Source organism: Podarcis melisellensis (assembly GCF_964234715.1).
Source record: "Podarcis melisellensis genome assembly, chromosome: 1".
In the NCBI taxonomy this organism is placed as follows: Eukaryota; Metazoa; Chordata; class Lepidosauria; order Squamata; family Lacertidae; genus Podarcis; species Podarcis melisellensis.
In genome coordinates, this window is record NC_138528.1 from 91,343,107 (window position 1) to 91,362,906 (window position 19,800).

Genomic DNA, 19,800 nt, shown 5'->3' on the forward strand with positions numbered 1-19,800 from the left:
GTTGGAAACATGGCATTTTCTCTCCCTTTCTCTTTCCACTTCCTCTCTCACACAAACCTTAGAAATGGAACTTCAGGTCCTATTCTGGAAACTGTCAAGCCCCCTAATTATTGTTTGGAAACCAACTGATACAACAGTCTGCAACAATTACCAAAGTGACGTCTATGGAGCCGCTCTCCTGCCGCCTCCCTCCACCTCTCGCTCTCTGAAATTCAACAGGAGCCAGTTCCCTGCCCTTTTCTTAGCTAGACACCCCCTCCCGTCTCTCTCCCTGGCTGCCCACCGTGGATTTCCTTGCACACCTGAACGTTGCCCAGCTCTTGCACCCTCTTGTTTGCTTGTTACTCTTCCGGTTAAGTAGGAAAGGATTTTAATTGCTGCTTCTGTAATGAGAGGGCAAGCGGAGGTGAATCATCAGAGGATGGAAAGGGTGGGGAGGGGGAGAGGAGCTTAGGTGGGCTAAAGAAAGAAAGAGAAGGGAAGGCAGGCTGCGATGACAGGGAAGGTGGCCCGAGCGAACTAAGGGGATTGAGGCGAGGGGAAGAGAGAGAGGAAGCCCCTTTGATCTTCGCCCAGGGCACTTCCCCTCTCCCTCAAGCGCACGCGACCCTCTCTTTCCCTTTACGCGGCTCGTCGCCTCCCAGCTTTTCCTGCCTCCTTTCAGGAAGTCCTGCCAAAGCTGCTTTGCAACAATGAGGATTAAAAAAAGAGATGGGGGTGTTGTCGGGCGGGGGGACGGGTGGGTGGTAGCGGTGACGCCCGGGGAAAACTGAGCTGTCATCTCTGTCTATATCCCTACCTCGGGTGGGTGGGTTTTTGTTTGTTTAGCTGGGTGGGTGGGGGGAGGGTATCACGCGTGGAACAAATAGGAGAAGGGGGATCGCCGGCAAAAGCTGAGGAGGGGGAGGAGGTGGTGGTGGTGGGTGGGGGAGAGAGAGAGAGAGAACGATCAGAGAGCAGGTCTGAACAATAGAGAGGAGAGGGGGCGGGCGCAGCGTGAGGCGCTACTGGTGTGTGCGTGTCGGTGTGTGTGTGTGTACACGCCTTTGGGGTAAGAAGAAGAGGCGGAGGAGGCGGGGACCCCTCCCCCGAGGACAGGCAGGAGTAGCCGAAGATCCCAGCAGACCCCCTGGCAGGGATGGGGCTCGCCCGGGCTGGCTGCTGCTGAAGGCTCCTCCATCCCTCCCCTCCCTGCTTTCTCTTCCCTACACGCCCTCCCTCCCCTCCCTCCTCCTGGCCTGTGTGTATGTGTGTGTGTGTCTCCTCTCTCTCTCTCGCCCCTCTCCTCTCCTCCTCCTCCTCCCCAACTCACTGGATGTTACCCAGCCGCCGGGATCGTTTCTGCTGCTGCTGCCGTGCCTGCTGCTGCTGCTGAGCCCCCTGCTTCTCCTCCCCGAGCCCAGCCATGAACCCCGCCGAGGGGGCAGCGGAGGAAGGGGCAGTTCCCGATTCCGAGGTGGATGCCTTTTTCCGAACAGGTAAAGAGCAGAGGGGCGGCGGCGGCGGCTGGTTGGGGAGACAGGCTGGGCTGCCAGCGCCCCGGCGAGACCTGGAGGCGAGATTTGGTGATGTGTGTGGTGTGTTTATATCTCGGGTGATGGTTTACGTTGCGGAGCGTGTGATGTTGGAGTCCCTTTGTTTTGAAAGAAGCAGGGGGAGGGTATTTTTTTGGGGGGAGGGCTCCCCTAAGGAAAGGGATCCCCAATTGATTCCCCCCCCGATTTATTGCCTCGTCTTCCGCCCTACATTGTTCCCCATCACCAGTAATTATTGGACAAAAATAAAAACCCACCACCACAAACCGAACCCACTTATCGTCTCCTCTGTATATCCCAACCCCCTCTGCCCTCCCCCCGCCGCTCCTCTGGCACGACAGACAGACACTTTCGAGGGAGAAGCCGCCGTCTCCAGGCACAACGATGCTTTTTGTGCGCTGGGCTTTGGGTTGTTTCCACGGATCTGGAAGGGGGAAGGGGGCAAACTGTTGGCTGTCAGTCCGTTGTACGAGGCAAAGCAGACTGATGTTTCGCTCTCCGTTCTGCTGGTTTCATCCCATATGGATGAAACGTATATATGTTGAGTTTCCTGGGCTTCATGGCTAGTGGTTCATCAGTATTATACAGCATATAACCCACAATGCTGCGTTTCGCTTTTCGCACAGGAACGGGGCGATCTTCGATCACTTTTGGGAAACCTGAGAGCAGGCTTGGTTGCAACCCATCCACTACACGCACACACCCCTCCAGATCGCCCGCTGTACTTCAGGCTCTTTAAAGCATCACGAAATCTTCCCCAACCTACAGCCTTAAGTCGAACGAGGGGCTGAATGATGGTGTGTGCCTGTTGTGTAGACTAGGAGAGATGCTGGCTTCTTAAATACGCCTTTTAAGCTTGGTTGGTGTACAGGTTGGGTCTGGCGATGGAGCCAGAGGCTTAGATATTAGCCATCTTTGAGCTGCTGCCTCCATCTATGTTACCTCGCTGGATGAGTAAGGAGAGTGAGGATCGTGGGTGGGGAGGAGAGTATTCAGGGAGCATAACTAGTTATTGTGGAACCTATTTGACCCTCCTCTCCACCTCCCTATTCTGCAGGTAACAAATCTGTGCTTTTGATCGAGATGGCATGTGTGAAATTGCACCAAGATCCCTATTTTTGTTTGCACATCTTAGTGCTTTGTGTCTCCCTTTGATTATCCCTGATGAAATCTTTGCATAAACCCCCTCCTTGGCTCCTGGCTCCGCTTGTGCACTGTGTTAGCCAACCAACCGGTGTGTGTAGCTGTGGGTGTTTGCATTCATATGTGCGTGAAGACCTCGCTGGTGTGGATTTTTGGTTTTCAGCAAGGTATAGGCTTTTCTGCTGTGAACTTTCCAGGCAAAGTCTTTCAGTAGGTGATTTTAGAGGGCATGTCACAATGTAATTCAGTGTCCTGGGGATTGGTGTTTGCTCTCTGGTTTCAGGGGAGCGTACTAACATAACAGCAGAAGTTTGAATACAAGCAGCTGCGCCTACATCAGAAGAGAGCATGATGGGGGAGGGGGGGTTGTGAAACTTGCATGTACACAGGAGAGCCCTATATCTTTGGTCTTAAATTCTGTTCTTAGCTCTGATGAAAGTATAAGGAAAAAACCCCACCTCACAGTCCTCCAGTGTTTTCCAATTCCACTAGCAGAACTTCTATGGGGAGGGGGAGAATTACAGGGAACTTGGCAGAGCCTTAATTAAGGATAGTAAAGGATTAAATGCTCCCTTTAGATGGAGGCTTGACCCTTCCAGACTGAGGCTGTTTTTTACTCCTGCAACTACAGCTGCTTTGCTTTTCCAGCTGCCTCTCTCTCCTGCTTTGGTTCAGCCCTGATCATCAGTCACGCGGAGTGTTCCTCCAGCCACAGCAGAACAATCGCATCATCGCCCAAACTTTTCAAGAAGTTTATTCCTGCAGATCCATGACAGGCCCCCTGGCTGCCCTCCATGGAAGGCTGCACCCCATTTATGTGAATATGCTTTGATCTCAGAGGATAAGTATAATAAGGTCTGGCTGTGTGTATATCTCAGGAGCCACACGGTGCTGATGGATATTTGCCTGTTGATACCTTAAGAAGGCTACAAGCAAAGCAATTATAGATTTCTCATAGCCCTCTGGTGTGCAAGTGCCTTTGGGCTGTGCATGGTTTAATGGACGCTATTAAAACAATTTTCTCCAGCCCAGCCACCCCCCACTCCATTCCTTTATTTCTACAGACTATTGGCTTTTTATTCAAAAGTTATTTCTGAGTGTGTGTTTAGGTAACTACTCAGTGACACTTCTACTGCAAGAAATGCTACTAAAAATAATGTTCTGATCAGATGTTTCCTTTTCTGACTGCTCTGCCAGAAATTCTATACCAAAATAATCTTGATTACAATCCTGTTTAGGTGCCCTATGGATTTCCTGGAAGGTTTCTTGGCATTCATATCCATTGATGTTTGAGAAGCTCCTCCTTCCATTGCACTTTTGTACATGCTATGATTTAGTTTCACACAATAATTTGTTATTAATTCATAGATGCAAAAAAGTGTCATTTGTTTGTAATGATAAGTTAACAGGCAGACTTTTAAATTAATACAAAGAATTACAGCCAGTGAGTGTGAAAGACAGATCTAGGCATTTGGCTGTGGGCCCAAGCATGGCAAAATCAAATCTCTTCTTATTGGAAAGAAATCCATTTATCTAGGGAGACTTCTTGTTCTGTTGGCTCTTTGCTTTGTGTATGCTTGTGTTCTGAGTGCTTAGAGTTGCCGTTCTCAGTGTTAATAGATACCAGAAATGGAAGGGGGAGGAGATGCTAGCAGTCAACATAGTATTCAAGGAAGTAACTCTAGTACAGAGAGCATTCACAAACAACCAAATGCTGTGTTTTAATCCAGAAACAATAACCTCTGCACTGAAAATTTCCACTGGTGCAATTAGAAAGGACTGTGGGTCATTGCTCTATAGCACCATAGTTAGTTTTTTAAGTCTTTCCCTGAAGTCTTAGTTATAGTTTGCCAACTCTTTCATGATCAGGGACCACCTTGTTCTCCAGATAGTGCTCTGAGGGATGGAAGGATATGTTGCTCTTGGAGATGCACAAGCATCCTACTCCTCCCCCAAAATGCACTTTTGTAAGTGCTCATATCAGACGCTTGCAAAGGTCCAAGGGTGCCCATGAAGTGTCCACCACAACCTCTTCCTCCCCCTTCCTCTGCTCCAAGCTGCAGAAACTTAACTTTGAGCTGGGAGAAAGCTGAAGTGGCAGGTAGTTCCAAGCCCCAGCAGAACATCTTTTCCTGCTGGGAATCCTGGTTTTGTAGTCCAAGTCACTGGGGTGGGGTGGGGGAGATGTTTTATTGGGCCTTTGAAGTGCTTGCCACTGCATCTTCCGCCACTTTTTACCTGTTCTGAAGATAAGTTTATGGACTTTGGGGCAAGGAAAGTGAGAGGTGGCAGCAGCTTGCAGGATCAAAGCAAGTACAGATTTGCTGGTCTTACTTAAAGAAGGCTTCTAACAGAAGGTTTCCCAGTGGTGAAAGTGGACAGAGGAAAGTTTTCCTTCATCTCTCATAATAATAGAACCCAGCCGCCCAGTCAACCCGAATGGTGGAAAATTCAGGACAGGCACGAAGGAACTTTTTCACACAACACATGGTTCACATAGCAATGTGGAGTTTGCTACCACAAGGTGTAGTAATGGCCAAGAACTTGGACAGCTTTAAAGTCGGATTAGACAAAGTCATGCAGGATCAAGCTATAATTGGCTAATAGTCGTGATGGCTTTCTATAGCCTCTGGTATCAGAAGCAGCGCCTAAGAGTACCAGTGTACAAGTGGGAGTGCTGTTGTGGACTTCCTGCAGATATCTGGCTGGCAACAGAGATAATGATGCTGGACCTGATGGGCCTTTGGTCTGATCCACCAGTCTTCTTTTTATGCTCTTAATTTATGGAGCACATGCACTCTGGCACAGTAAAAATTCAAACAAGTATGTACATTGGCATATGTGAAATACAGAATTTAGGACATAACAGTGCAGCATGGAATATATTTAATTTGTACAATTCGAAAACCCAATTCTTTTCCTTCTGAGTGAAACTCTGGAAAGAAGGAAACTTTTCCCCCCTTACAAGTGAAACATTTTATCAGACCCGTGATTAAAGTTTGGGAGAGACCAGATAAAATTACTTTTGGGGTCACATCTGGCACTATCTCTGCTAGCTGGCCATTCTAGGGGATGATGAAAAGACCAAGAATGTGTAGCAACAAACAGCTTCCTTGTATCTCCTCAATGAGCCCATCTGAAGTACATTTTGTTGTTGCAGATTAAGCCATTCACTGATTCTTTCAGTTGCCATTCTGGTCCAGGATATATTCTCAGCATAATTTATAGCCTGCTGCTTACTCATCAGTGCCAGATTAAACCCTGGGGAGGCCCCATGGCAGTCGAAATCTCTCCCCACCCTTGCAAACATATCTCCTGATAAGTTTTTTATTTTACCAGCCAACAATTTTAATAAACCAAGAGGTGGTGCTCCTAAAAGGCATGGGGTTCATAGGCTGGTGCCTGCTCTGCCTTTTTGGTAATGTGGCTCTGTTACTCATTACACATAGTCACGAACAGAGCACTCTGAAATTCTACATAAATGTAACATTCTCCACAGCCAGTGATATTGAAAGTCACAGATATATCTAGAAGAATCAACAGGATTGCAATCTCCTCCCTCTCTCTTTTCTGATCCTGGTCATCCACCACCAGGGTGACCAAGGCAGTTTCTATCCCATAGCTAGGCCAGAAACTGGACTGAAATGGATCCAGGTATTGAGTATTACCTATAATTCCATCTTTTCCAGCACCTTATTTTAAAAAGTGGTGCATTGTATACTGGGAAAGAATGGCTCACATGAGCTGGACCTACATTTTTAAGAGAATTAGAACCACCACTTCTTTCAAGACAGCAGGACGTTACTTTCTCTCAAGGAAACATGAACCACACCTAAGAATCAAGTTGATTGTTTTATGAGGGAAGTGTAAGGATCTAAAGAACATATGAGAGCTCTCAAGCCTCCAAGCAATTTGTCCCTCAGTCTAGAAAAGCTAAGAAGTATCCATCACAAGCTGACCGGATGGTGTTCTAGCTACATTAATTTCTGACTCAAACAACTGTAAAGTTCCATCGCTGTCACCTGACACTTTGAACTGGAGATTCAAGGATTCAATCTGGGACTTTGAACCTGTATGCAAAGCATGTGCTCTACTACTGAATGCTGATAGGCCCTTCCTAGCGACTTTCCAAGGTCCCTGGCAGAGGCCTTTTCCATACCGATCCTTTTGTCTAAACTGGAAATGCCAAGGAGCTTGTAGATGCAAGGCACATGCTCTATGAGCTACAGCCACCACCCATTAACTTTCCATTAGGCTTCCATAATGACTGTGTCACTCTTAAAAAATAAATAAGTAGCCTTCTGATTTGCCAGTCACATTCACCCTGCACTCTCCCCTGTTGGCCTTAGCTAGAAACTGACCTACAAGAGCTGCTGTTTAGTGTTGTTCTGGGTTCCCACTGTGCAGTACTAGGAGGGCCCTCAAGAGCCCTGTTATCCAGCTGTACCTGGCAGTAGAGTGATATCTTATGTATGGCAAAAAAAGAGAGAAAATGAATAACCAAAAGAGGACTGAAGCAGCACAAATTTCTGTAAAATTGATATGCTCTTAATTCAGGGTTTCACAAAGTTGGGTATCCAGCTGTTTTTGGACTACAGTTCCCATCACCCCAACTACTGATCCTTCTAACTAGGGATGATGGAAGTTGTAGTCCAGCAACAGCTAGAGACCCAAGTTTGGGAAACCCTATGTCTAATTTAGACATACAAATTTGGAAATAACAGTTATACTTTCAGTAGAAATATAGTACATCTCGCCATAGTGGGGAAGCCTGTGACCTGGTTGCCTGCTCAGTCTTGACGGTCAACTTCAGCATCCTGTTCCCCTCAGTGACCAACCAGATGCCCATGGGAAGCCCATAAGCAGGACTTGAGTGCAATAGGCCTTTCCCACTGTTGTTCTACAACAACTGGTATTCAGCAGTAAGGTACCTTTGATTCTGGAAGTAGTATATAAGTATAATGATTAGTAGCTATTGATAGCCTTATCCCCCATGAAACTTAACAGCATGTGGCCCCATGTTCCACCAGTTGCTGACCACTTAAAATTATATTTTTGCATGTGTTTAATTCTGCTGTTTATTCACAAGACATAGGAGAATTGAAGCTTGGGTATATAAGGATATATTAATCACACTCTTTTTATGTGAGTTTTAGGTTTTCCAGTTGTTTTGGCTGTTCCCTAGGCGTCTTGAATTAATAGGGGTTGTATATAGTTTCCCATTTGTGAAACAAAATATAAATTACTTTGTTGACTGTACCAAAAAGGAAGTTGTGTGTATACATTAAAAAAAAGGAGGGTGGCCTTTCTAGCAATACTTTTTACTACAATAAAAGATCTGTGGGGAAATATATTTTTTCCGTGTATTTCAAGAATTCCTTAACAACACCTTGGTGAAAACAGACAAAGGAATCCTTTGTCTAAATTAAATATTTATAAAGGAGAAGTGACAGAACAATACAATGCAAATTCCTAAATGCCAGGAAAGAGCAATTATTAGTTCTATCCATACAGAGTGGGGGGAGGGTATTGATTTCTAAAATTACTATTCTATTGTGTAGCTTGAACATTGGTTATATTTAATATGGTAGGATATGTTATCTGTTCCTGATATTCTACTTTTTTTTTAAGGCAATGAATTATTCTGTCTCTGTGGCTCCCTCTCTCCTTTCCATCTACTGGTGTGTCAGACTTTTGTTATTGCTCATTTGTGCACAAGTGACTGGCAGTTCTATCACTAAACAAGTTAAAAATGAATGATTGGCAGTGGACAAGCTGTTTGATCAATAGAGGCTCTTGAAATTATGTCTGCAAAGGAGTTCCTTGAGGCTGAGGAACTATACGGCTCTTAATAGGACATAGACATTGAATCAATCTGTTTGTCTCCGTTGGTAGACAATGCTTTTCATGATGTCTTTACTTTCTTGCTTTCAGACTTCATAAATGGTCAACCTCCATGATGCGCATAAATCAATGAGGCTGAGATGCAGAGTAGATTGTCATAATTTGCCAAGGAATCCCATTGTTGACTTTAACATTGTGGCAGTTTTGTCCTACCAGATTACTAGTCAGGAGCAGATACTGCCTGTTGTAGCTGGAAAACAATGATGGTTGTTTGTTGTCATTTGGGTATATAGCTAACATACATTAATTCAAGGTGAATCATAGAATTGTAGAGTTGAAAGTGACCTCAAAGGTCATTTAGTCTGACCCCCTGCAATGCAGGAATCTCAACTAAAGCATCCATGACAGATCGCCATCCAACCTCTGCTTAAAAACCTCCAAGGAATGAAAGTCCACCAGCTCTCATGGGAGTCTGTTCCACTGTCAAGCAGCTCTTACTGTCAGAAAGTTATTCCTGATGTTTAGGTCAGGGGATGGTATTCTTCTTTGTCAGCATTACATTAAGGTAAAGGTAAAGGTACCCCTGCCCGTATGGGCCAGTCGTGTCCGACTCTAGGGTTGTGCGCCCATCTCACTTAAGAGGCCGGGGGCCAGCGCTGTCCGGAGACACTTCCGGGTCACGTGGCCAGCGTGACGAAGCTGCTCTGGCGAGCCAGCACCAGCGCAGCACACGGAAACGCTGTTTACCTTCCCGCTATAAAGCGGGAAGTTTACCTATTTATCTACTTGCACTTAGGGGTGCTTTCGAACTGCTAGGTGGGCAGGAGCTGGGACCGAAAGATGGGAGCTCACCCCACCGCGGGGATTCGAACCGCCGACCATGCAATCGGCAAGCCCTAGGCACTGAGGTTTTACCCACAGCGCCACCCGTGTCCCGATAGCATTACATTGGAAGGTGGTTAAATGCTATCACTGAGGATGAATGTGGGTAATAGTTTACAAAAAAGGGGGGATTAGATGTGAAACCTGCCAGTGTCCCCCTTTTACTAGGTGACTGAGCATGGTCAATGAATATGCATACCAATGACAATGGGATCTTCTGGAAGAACCTCTCACCATCAACATATGTTAAATTGCAGATTGTCTGCTGACAAGACCATGTGCATACAGCACTATTAACAACAACAGCAATAACATAATTTATTACCATCCCTGAAGGTGGTGGAGTGGGTCACAATTTACATTAAAAACAGTATAAAACAAACTACAATCACAAGAATAGGGTGAATCCTAAAAATGCACATCTCAAATCAAATTTGTCAAGAACATAATAGCTACCGCTAACTGTTTCTGACCATAGAGGGATATAGGAACACATTTTAAAGTGTACATTTGGTTTTCAGTGGAGAAATGGTTGCACACCTTTCAAGAGAGAGGACCCATTGCAGGGAAATTTGGGACAGGTGTGTGGGGCCTCTTGCAAGCACCTAGGAGCCATGATGAAGTATTTTGTTGCTTCAGCTGCTATGACTTATAGTTCCAATGAGGTTTCAGTATAGATACAGAACTGCAATTTTACCAAAGTACTATGACACATGCTTGTACAGTAACCATTGGTATTTATGAACATATGAAAGGAAAATACTTTTGGAGGGCTAGGGTTTATTAACCCAATTTTCCCTGTAATTTATTACTTGAAACATCAGCATGGCTGAGGGCCAAATGAGAAGCATTTGTGCCCATATTTTATTTGGATGAAGGTTCTGCATTTAATACTATGGTGAATAAACAATTCTTGTTCTGTAGTATGGAGCAGACCAGTATGAAACCTCATGGAATTCAGTGTTTTACTAGAGAGTGGTCTTGAAAGTGGAACATTCGAAAAAACCTCTTCAGCAAAGGAAGGAAAGTGAGCAAACAGATCAAACTAAAATGTTATGTTTTATTAAATGTAACTATAAAATGTAATGATGGAACTGTGTTTTTCTAGTCACCTCCATGCCAGGATTCATAGAGGGTGCTATCCAGCCTCCTGTCAGTTTCAGGCTAGAATCCTTTGTGTGCTTACCTGAGAGTTGTTGGCATTCCTCTGTCCTGAGAGACAATGGAGTGTGCCTCTGGGGCGAAGTCAAACTGCTGGAGAATTACAGCGCCTGCTGAGGCTGCAGAGACCAGTAAATCGTAACTGCTGCCTCCTGTGTTGTTATTGCTGTGTTAGCAGCACTGGTGACCTCTCTAGGGTGCAAGCCTGGGCAGTGTGTATGGAGATCCTGAGCTACCCAGACGACAATACTCCCCTCTCAGCCCTGCTGATGTGCTCCAAAGGAAAGCAGCAGCATTTGACACCAGCTTGGCTGCAGGAGTTGCCTGAGTTACCTGAGAGTAAGCCTCATTGAACTCTGTGGAACTTACATCTGTGTAGCTATGTAAAGGCTCATGGTGCTGGCCATTCATTTACCTCCTTACTGGAGAAAATGAGCTATTGAAGTTGGACTCTGCAAACATCAGTAATTGAGGCGAGAGCTCAGGGATGGCTTCCTAAACATTTCCCAGAAAAGACTTGTGCCCTGTGGCAGGGAAACCTTCATTCAAGTACCATCTGCAGCTTCAAACATTAGGTGGATAGATTTGCTCTCCAGTTCTACCTGTGGAATATGTCTATTGGCAGAGATATTCCTATTCAGTCAAGGTAGCTTTGATCCTAACTTGGCTCAAATGTGGCAACATCAGGCATGTAGAGATCTACTCCTTTTATCTCTGCATCTGACACTTGCAGATAAGAAGTTGCCTGTAATACAAAAACTGAAAATCTCTTTCTGCAGTTTTTGTGCAACTTTTTCTTTTATTTCAGCCGTGGAATAAAGCTGCTGTAATTAGGCATACTGTGCTTTTTTACTCTCATCATGCTTGGCTGAGGATAATGAGAGAAAATTATCTTTAATAATAGCAATTGGTGAGTTGGAGTGCTGTGGTCATTTATATTGCAGAAACAGTCTTTGGTGGGCATGTGTATGGAGGGAAGAGATGTAGGCTTTGCCTCAAAGTGTGAATCAAACAATATTCCTGTAACATGAATATCAGTAGGATGTGGATAGAGTTCCTAACTGGCCCAACTGCTGTGTTTTAAACAGCAGCCTAACAGAGAGATTCAGCATGAGAAAAAGTACATGTCATTTTCTCCCTCCATGCCAGGAAAATATTCACATGTTTAATTTTACATATCAAGATGTGGGGCAGGGAGTTTCAGGGTCAGTACTCGAGGTGCAGTCCACCTGAAATCCTGAATAATGTGATATATTTCTGCTACTATTCCATGCTTTCCGGAAAATGGCAGGTGAGGCTTTCCAGGAATGTTCTGGTCATATGCCGTGCTGGCACAATGGAGATCGTGGACTCCATATCTAGGATTAGAATCCCCATGCTCACATTGCCATTTGGATGTTCTTAATTAGATGACTCTTCAAGCTTTTATTTTATTTTGAAGTCTCTCTGTCTACATTATTAGCTCCTGCACATCTAGCTAGCATGTGAAAGTGAAAGGAAGTATCATCACATAGCAAGTGAATGACCAAGCTGAAAGTTCTCTGTGGTGGTTCGCAGGAGGGTCAGATAAACTTAGCATGCAATGACAGGAGGATTGCCAAACACATGGCAATCCACAACACATGGTTAGTGGTGGGCTGGCATTGATTTGCAGTTTCACAAGTTATGCAGGCGCACTGTATAGCTTGTATGTCTTTAGTCAGGAATGGTATGGTCCTGGATAAACCAGCACTAATAATAATTGTGATGCAGTGAGATGTGAAATCTATGATTGCATCCAGGGGCAGTGCAGATTGCACAAACTGTTTGCACACAGTTGTGCCCATCTGATGCCAGTCTTGCAGTGCAGCACTAATCAAACAGCTGCATCTGATGTCTAATAGACCCATGGCTTTCCATGGCTTTGTGCTAGTGCAACAAAAGTCTACCCTGAGCTATCCTGCTAAGAAGTAGTATGTCAGAAAATGCTGTGTTCCTTTATGAATTAAAAAAAGATTATATACTTGAACACACACACACACACACTTGCCCTGTAGGAGAATGGCTCAGGCCTAGTGTGATGTTACTCCTTGTATATTCCAGATATAATATCTTGAATTAAAAACTAAATAGTAAAGAGATCCCCGTGGAATCCCCAAATGTGCAAGAGAAAGGAATCTGACCTGATGTGGTTTAGCTGCTGAAAATAGAATATGCACTGTTAAATATGACTTGGTTATATTCTATGAGTTGTTGGCACAGATCCTGAGTCCTAGAGTGTCCTGTGGCACTCCTGCTGTTATAATCAGAATTGGCAGCCTACATGCGGACAGCAGCATCCACAGAGAACAATGGTGCCTGATTCTTATTTGTCAGCTTGGACAAAGGGCCTGCTGATGGGTTATGGTGGAAGGGAGAGCATTTCTTTTGTATGATGATACCAGCATGGCAGATGGCTAATTGGACATGATAAACCACTGGGGCAACTAAAAAATGGGATGAGGGGAGGGTGAAAAATGGAGGTCTGTGGGGATTATCAACTCCTGCTCTGACATGTTAAAGAAAAGGAGGAAATTCTCGGTCAAAAGCAGTTGACATTAACTTTTTGTTGGGGGGGGGGTGTATTGTTGTCGCTTGACCATATGTCATCCAGAAAAGGATGGGGAATTGCCTATTGAACTCCTTACTCAGCCTAGCTAATGTGAAAGCGTATTTCATTAGCTGCAAGCAAATCATATTACTGGATGAAAAGGTAAGGAAAGAACATTGTCCCCAGAGATGCCAGTTCAGCTCTTAGTAAAATTAGCAGATCACAGTCTTGTCAGAGAAACGTTCAAATGTTGCACCAAAGAGGACCTAGATGGGGTAGGGGTGGGGGAAAGGACATTGTTGTGCTGGCAATTTCAGTGAAAATAGGAATGAAATCTCTGCCAAAGTCTGAACATTTGATCTGCGTGCAAAAACAAAATAAAAGCATTGATAAAATCAAGGAAGAATTTATATGACCAGCCAGTGTATCCATATATTTCTCACTCATTGAGTTTAGGTTATCAAACCAGGTTTTCAGAGCAGGCCTTAAACTGCCAGGCCTATTTGCTGTGCTAATGATTAATTTATTTGAAATTATGAACTGTCAGGGTTAATCTTGAATTTGTTAAATCTAAGTCATACAGAAATTAATGTTGCTAGATTCTTGAAGCTGAGAGGAAGACTAGTATATTCAGAGGAATCATCCCTGTCTCAATTATGAGATGATCTTCTTGATTTCCATGTTGGCAGTAAAGAAGCACTGTAATATAATGTGAAAGCAATTACATCTATTTCTTGTATTAAACAAGTGTATGGACCCTCTATTTCAGGGGATGAAGTTTGCAGTGTCATTTGTGTGCCTGTAGCTGAGGCTGATGCAGCCATGAGATAATGGCACGGATCAACTTGTGACTGTAGTTGGGTTTCTTGGGTGGTGTAACAGCAGGGACAGATGGGGAGCAGGACTTAAGGGTCACTAACATACAGTAAACCTGTGGCTCAGACAAGAACTGTAAGGGGTGGGGGGCTGGGAATTATTTATTTGCTATTGGTTCAGGAGGAAGCTATGACCAGGATAGTATGGTGTATCCAGAAAGTAGCTAAGGAATAGTGCATTCTGTGGGTTTTCCCTCCCACGATTGCAAAACTGAGAAAATGTTGCATTGTCAAGGGGAGTGAGTAAATTTGCTTTGTTCAAGACTACAAACCATCTGAAGGTGAAAAGATGGTAAAAAGTCTGCAATGTACCAATCAACCAGTGCATTTCCAGAAATCGCACGGTGGTGGAAGCACAGCAGCAGCAGCAGCAGGAGGCCCCATTAGCTAAAGTTGTATCTCATGTTAAGAACAGTTTCAGGTTAAGAACGGACCTCCAGAACGAATTAAGTTCTTAACCCAAGGTACCACTGTACTGTTCTGATATGTGCTACCATGCCCTTTTGCAGTCCCAGCAAGAAAACAAGAAAACAAAATCCCCAAGAGATTCTCTGGTGGGCTACATTGTACATACCATATTTTTTGCTCTATAAGATGCACCAGACCACAAGACGCACCTAGTTTTTGGAGAAGGAAAACAAGGAAAAAAATATTATGAATCTCAGAAGCCAGAACAACAAGAGGGATCGCTGCGCAGTGAAAGCAGCAATCCCTCTTGCTGTTCTGGCTTCTGTGATAGCTGCGCAGCCTGCATTTGCTCCATAAGACACACACACATTTCCCCTTACTTTTTAGGAGGGAAAAAGTGAGTCTTATAGAGCAAAAAATACGGTACTTGATGAACTGCATTCAGCTGGCGAGTCACAAATTGTGCAGATCCAGTCTAAGCTATTTCTCAAATTCATACCTTTCAGTGAGTCGGAGGGGAAAACAGACCTGCTTGAAAGGTCCACATTCTCCTAGATAACCAACATTTAGAAACATACAATTTCAGTGAACACTACACAGGATACATTTACCCACCTACTCAGTCTGCAGTCATATCTGCATCTACTCAGAAGCAAGTCCTGGCGAGTTCAATGGGACTTATTCTCAGGTGATTATAGATAGGACTGCAATGTTAGAAACTTATAGAGCTGATGGGAGTTGCAGTCTAGCAATATCTGGAGGGCTACAGGTCCCTAACCCCTGTTCTAATCTAGAGGCTTTTCTGGTAAAGACATGAATTTTGATGAATGGCAATGATAGTGGCTCTCCCATACAAAAAGTTTTAACACCACATCCCCCATCCTGGAACCCTTCAGATGTTTTGAGCTATGGTTCCCATCAGCCCCAACCAGCATGGCCATTGGTGACGGAAGTCCAACAACATCTGGAGAGCACCAGGTTGGGGAAGGCTTCTGTAGCGTAAGAAGGGGACCAAATATTAGGGATTGTGATTTTCCAAGGTTTTGAATATAGGAGTGTATGCATATGGTAGAGAGGAACTGGGAGCTAAGACAACTGAGGAGATTGTACTATGCTTTATATATGTTCTGATTGTAGTCATTGCCTCCTATTCAGAGGGATATATCATAAAACAGCTGGCCCTTTTGGAAATATCTACTGTTGCCTTCATGGCAATTTAAACTGCTTGCTTCATCTTTGAAAAGTGGAGCAGGGAGCTCAGAGAATGATGCTAATAGACTCCATCTGAAGCATTTGGATAAATTCAATCCGAAGGAGCAAGTCAAGCCTAACGGGTGTGAAGTAATGATCTCGTGAGCTTTGAAAGCCTGGACTGACAGCATTTCTACTGGGAAGCAAGGCTGAGCAACCAATTGCAGAAGCCTATTTGGGTGTACTTTGCCTCATTCTCCAGATTTTTCTTTTGAACTTTTAAGAGAGAGAGAGAGGGAGTGTCTGCTTTAATTCTATTTTTTAGGGGAGCAGCTGCTTTAGGTACTTCAAAAAGCTGATGCTAGAAATAAAGAAGCAGCACGAATGGATGAGTTATTTTATATCTCTGTGTTGCCCTTTAAACAATAAAGCCAGTGTTACTGGTATAATCCAATCATCCTTTTGTACACACTAGAGTCTGGTTTTTCCAAGTTTGAAATAGCTGAGGAAAACTCCCTCCCTGCCTCCAGAATTAAAATTGGAGACATATTCCAGTCTTGCAGCTGAAAAGGAGTATCTGCACGACTCACTGATCTGGGGATGCCTCCTGAATGGGCAAAGACCCTCTGCCAAGAGTAGTGACTTTATGCACACTAAGTCAGAGCGCCAGCCCAGTTTGCACAGTATTGCTACTCAAGACAGCAGCCTTTTCCAGCCCTACCTGGAGGTGTCAGGGATTGATGTTGGGACTTTCTGCATGCAAAAACATATACTTTGCCTCTGAGCTGTGACTCTTCCCCTTTCACAGTAAGTGACTGTATATTAGGTCAATCTGTCCATCTGTCTACACTGAATGTCACATGGAAGATGGAGCAAGCTTGTTTTCTCCAGCTCGGGAGCCTAGGACCTGAACCAATGGCTTCGAGTTACAAGAAAGGAGATTTCAACTACGGTAAACGTCAGAAAGAACTTTGTGACAGTAAGAGCTGTTGCCGACTGGAACAGAATGAGACGTTGTACTACATCTCTGCAACAGGAGTTGCTCATTTTTTTATTACTCATAGAAACATTTTAATACCACCCTTTGGCCCTAATGAGGACCACCAAGGTGTTTTACAATAAGAATTTAATACACTTGAAAGCAAAGCATTAAAACTTAAGAGTAAGATATTTTTAAAAACAAACAAACAAACAAACAAACAAACAAACATTGCTGGCAAGTTTAAGATCTACTACAGGCCTGGTGGAATAACAACATCTTAAGCGCTTCCTTAAAAACAACAGAGAAGGACCAAAATTTCGAATGACCCAGTTCCACTTGATCACAGTTACATAGCAGGATTTCCTGCTTCCAATGGGGATTAACAGGAAGACAATAAGGCCAGAACCATGATGTTGTGGGCAGGGCTGGTGTCAGGGGTAGGTATTGTCAGATCTCTGTCAAAGCCAACACACTTCAGTTACACACTTCCAGGTTTAAAGTGTTTAGGTTCCAAGTAGTTTGAGAACTAAGCTGTTCAAAAACTGAAGTACCACTGTACTGGGAAATGCTGGGAAATAACCAGGGATATTTTACATGTGTTCTACTTGTCAAGGTAACAAGCAACCTCCTCTGAGAATGAGTAATTGATCTAAATCTGTGATTTTCTTTTAGAAAAGTGGCATCTAAAATAGTTTAAATAAGGTCAGCTGGGATCCTATAGGCTTCTCAAGTTACTTGAGCCACACTGCGCCAAATGCTGTAGAATCCGCATCTCAACTGATGGCAATCTTATCACTATATTGCTGCAAAATTCTGAACGGCTCTTACCTCCGCTTGCATACGGCCTGAGTAAAGTGCCTGTTGCCAGCCTCATTCCATGCAATCATTCAGAAACAAAAGGGCAGACTCGCCTGTGTAGACAGGTGGGTACTTCCGGATCACAGCAGTCTTTATTTAATAGGTTATTTTTTTAATGACATACAAACAGCTCTTTCCTAGTACAGTAGGGTCCAGTGCGGAGTTTGGGGCTGCTGGCTGTAGTCAGAGGTAAAAAGTAAGGCAAAACAAGAAACTCTGAAGGCATTTTGTAGCTTAGATGGAGTTGATTTTCATCCTCAGTGAAATCAAAAGTATGCTGATACATAGATCTGCAACACTTCTTTTGCTGGGAGACAAATAATAGTTTTAGACATCATGTTTCATTAGGCCTGCTATCAGGTCTGAAGTTCCAGAGCTTCAGTCTCTTTCTTGAGCTCTCCAGGCAAAGGAGTCAAATTTCATGAGCCAGACAGAAGGGAGCAAGCCATTAGGACTTATCCCTATGTTTCCTCACTGTTCTGAAGAGTGAGATAAGAGTGGCAAGCATGTACATAAAATGTGTTTCCCTCATTATCAAGGGGAAATAGCTTATACTTGTAATATTAATTATAGCAAAATCATTTTGGAAATATGCCAGTACCTCATTCAGTTAATTATACCTCTGGAAAACAGAAGGTATTTTCATTTACTCTTTCTGCAGAAAGTTGATTGAGCTATTGCCTAATGTTTTGAGGTTCATGTTGGGAATCTGAGGTGAGATACCCATGTAGAGGAAGTTGCCCCCAGTTCCAGTCACCAGAAACAGCTTAAGGTCCAAACTAGTTTAATGTTGCAGAAGATAAGGCTTCAGTAATACAGTTCTGGATGTAGATTCACAGTTTGTAGGTTTTGCAAATACATATAGAGATATATAAAGGTACAAAGTATTTCTGTTGCTCTAGCAATTCAAGATGTTATACAGACTCCAACTCACACTTACTCACTGACCCCGGACAGACTAACGACTAATGACCTGACATGCCGCTGTCACTTATATATTCAGAACTGGGCTGATGCAATAACATTTGGCTTGGCTGACCTTGTACCTGTTGGAGATAATAATAATAATAATAATAATAATAATAATAATAATAATAATAATTTGTATACCACCCTTCTTCTGAATATTACAGGGGGTTCACAACATAAAAATACAAAATGAGAACACAAAATACATAATGACATAAAAAGAGAAACAAACCAATAATCCCCTACCCACAAACACATTTAAAAGACCATTGAATATTAAATCAGCCAAAGACCTGGTTATAGTCAAACATTATAGAGAAAACTTCATGGGGTGATTTGTGCTCATGAAGGAAGTTAACCCCTTCTCCATGTCCAGTTACTCCAACACCTTTTCTTCAGTTTTGTTTGTGATATTGGCTTCCATTTGATGGCATATGTATCTGTATCAGGTGGTACCTTCGTAAGTACCAGGTGAGAGCATTTGTGGAGGCAGTGGTAGTGGCATCCCACTGTTATGCGTAAAGAGGGTATTGTGTTGTGCCATGAGCAGGAATGGGATTGTGTTACAAAAAATCCTTGGCAAACGTTACCATCTCCTCAGTGCCCAATGGATGCCCTGCAGTGTGAGATTATATATCAAAGAGATTATTGGGTTTATCTGCTGGCTGGTAAAGATTGTAGTCCAGCTATGTTTTAACAAGGAGACATGATTTGAGAGCATGTTATAAAAAAGTTTCTCTATGTATCTAACAGGCAGCTGTGTTAAAAGCTAGGATAATGATATCCTGTAGACTTCCAGACTGCAGTGCAAGTAATTCAGCCTCCCATGTCATTACTTTCTTTCTGGAAAGTGAAATATGGATGTCCCCTTTACAGCAGATCATGCACAGCAGCCTGAAGCCTTTTTACACTTCAGAGAGAGAGAGAGAGAGAGAGAGAGAGAGAGAGAGAGAGCGCGAGCCAATTGCAGCTAATCTATTTTTTCCAAGTTATTTTGGGGAATTGGATTTTACAACCCGGTTTGAACTGGAAATAGATAGTGCAGGCATATTGGACGGGTGGTATTGTAGCTCTGAGTTGGCTGTGCCAGGTGGTGGAAGTTATATGATTCCAGATGCTTTCTTGGAAACATGCAGTGTTAAGCATGAACCTCCACCACCTGGCACGGCCTGAATAACATTCCAGCCAATATTAGGCACTGTGTCAGACAATTTCCAACTTCATCCTGGTGTTCTTTAAGTACATTAATATTAGTGGTTTTCATGCAAAATGTTCTCTCTCTGTGTGTGTAAAGAATGAATATGAACATAAGAAGCTACATAATACTAAATCAGTCTGTTAGTCCTTCCAGCTTAGTACTGTTGCTTCCAGTATTTCAGGCAT

At 43.7% G+C, this 19,800-nt stretch overlaps 1 protein-coding gene across 15 annotated transcripts in view; it reads left to right on the forward strand.

Annotated features, from left to right (window-relative positions):
- KALRN (kalirin RhoGEF kinase) overlaps window positions 1-19,800 on the forward strand; it is a 483,631-nt gene that overhangs the window by 19,477 nt on the left and 444,354 nt on the right. For 4 of the 15 annotated variants that reach the window (XM_081924444.1, XM_081924450.1, XM_081924451.1 and 1 more), the window contains exon 1: window positions 1,256-1,478. The exons of the other annotated variants lie outside the window; for them this stretch is intronic. In XM_081924444.1, coding sequence (XP_081780570.1) covers window positions 1,406-1,478 — 73 coding nt within the window. In that variant the 5' untranslated portion in view covers window positions 1,256-1,405. Of the gene's footprint in view, window positions 1-1,255; window positions 1,479-19,800 lie in introns of those variants that run through there. 15 annotated transcript variants of the gene reach the window in all.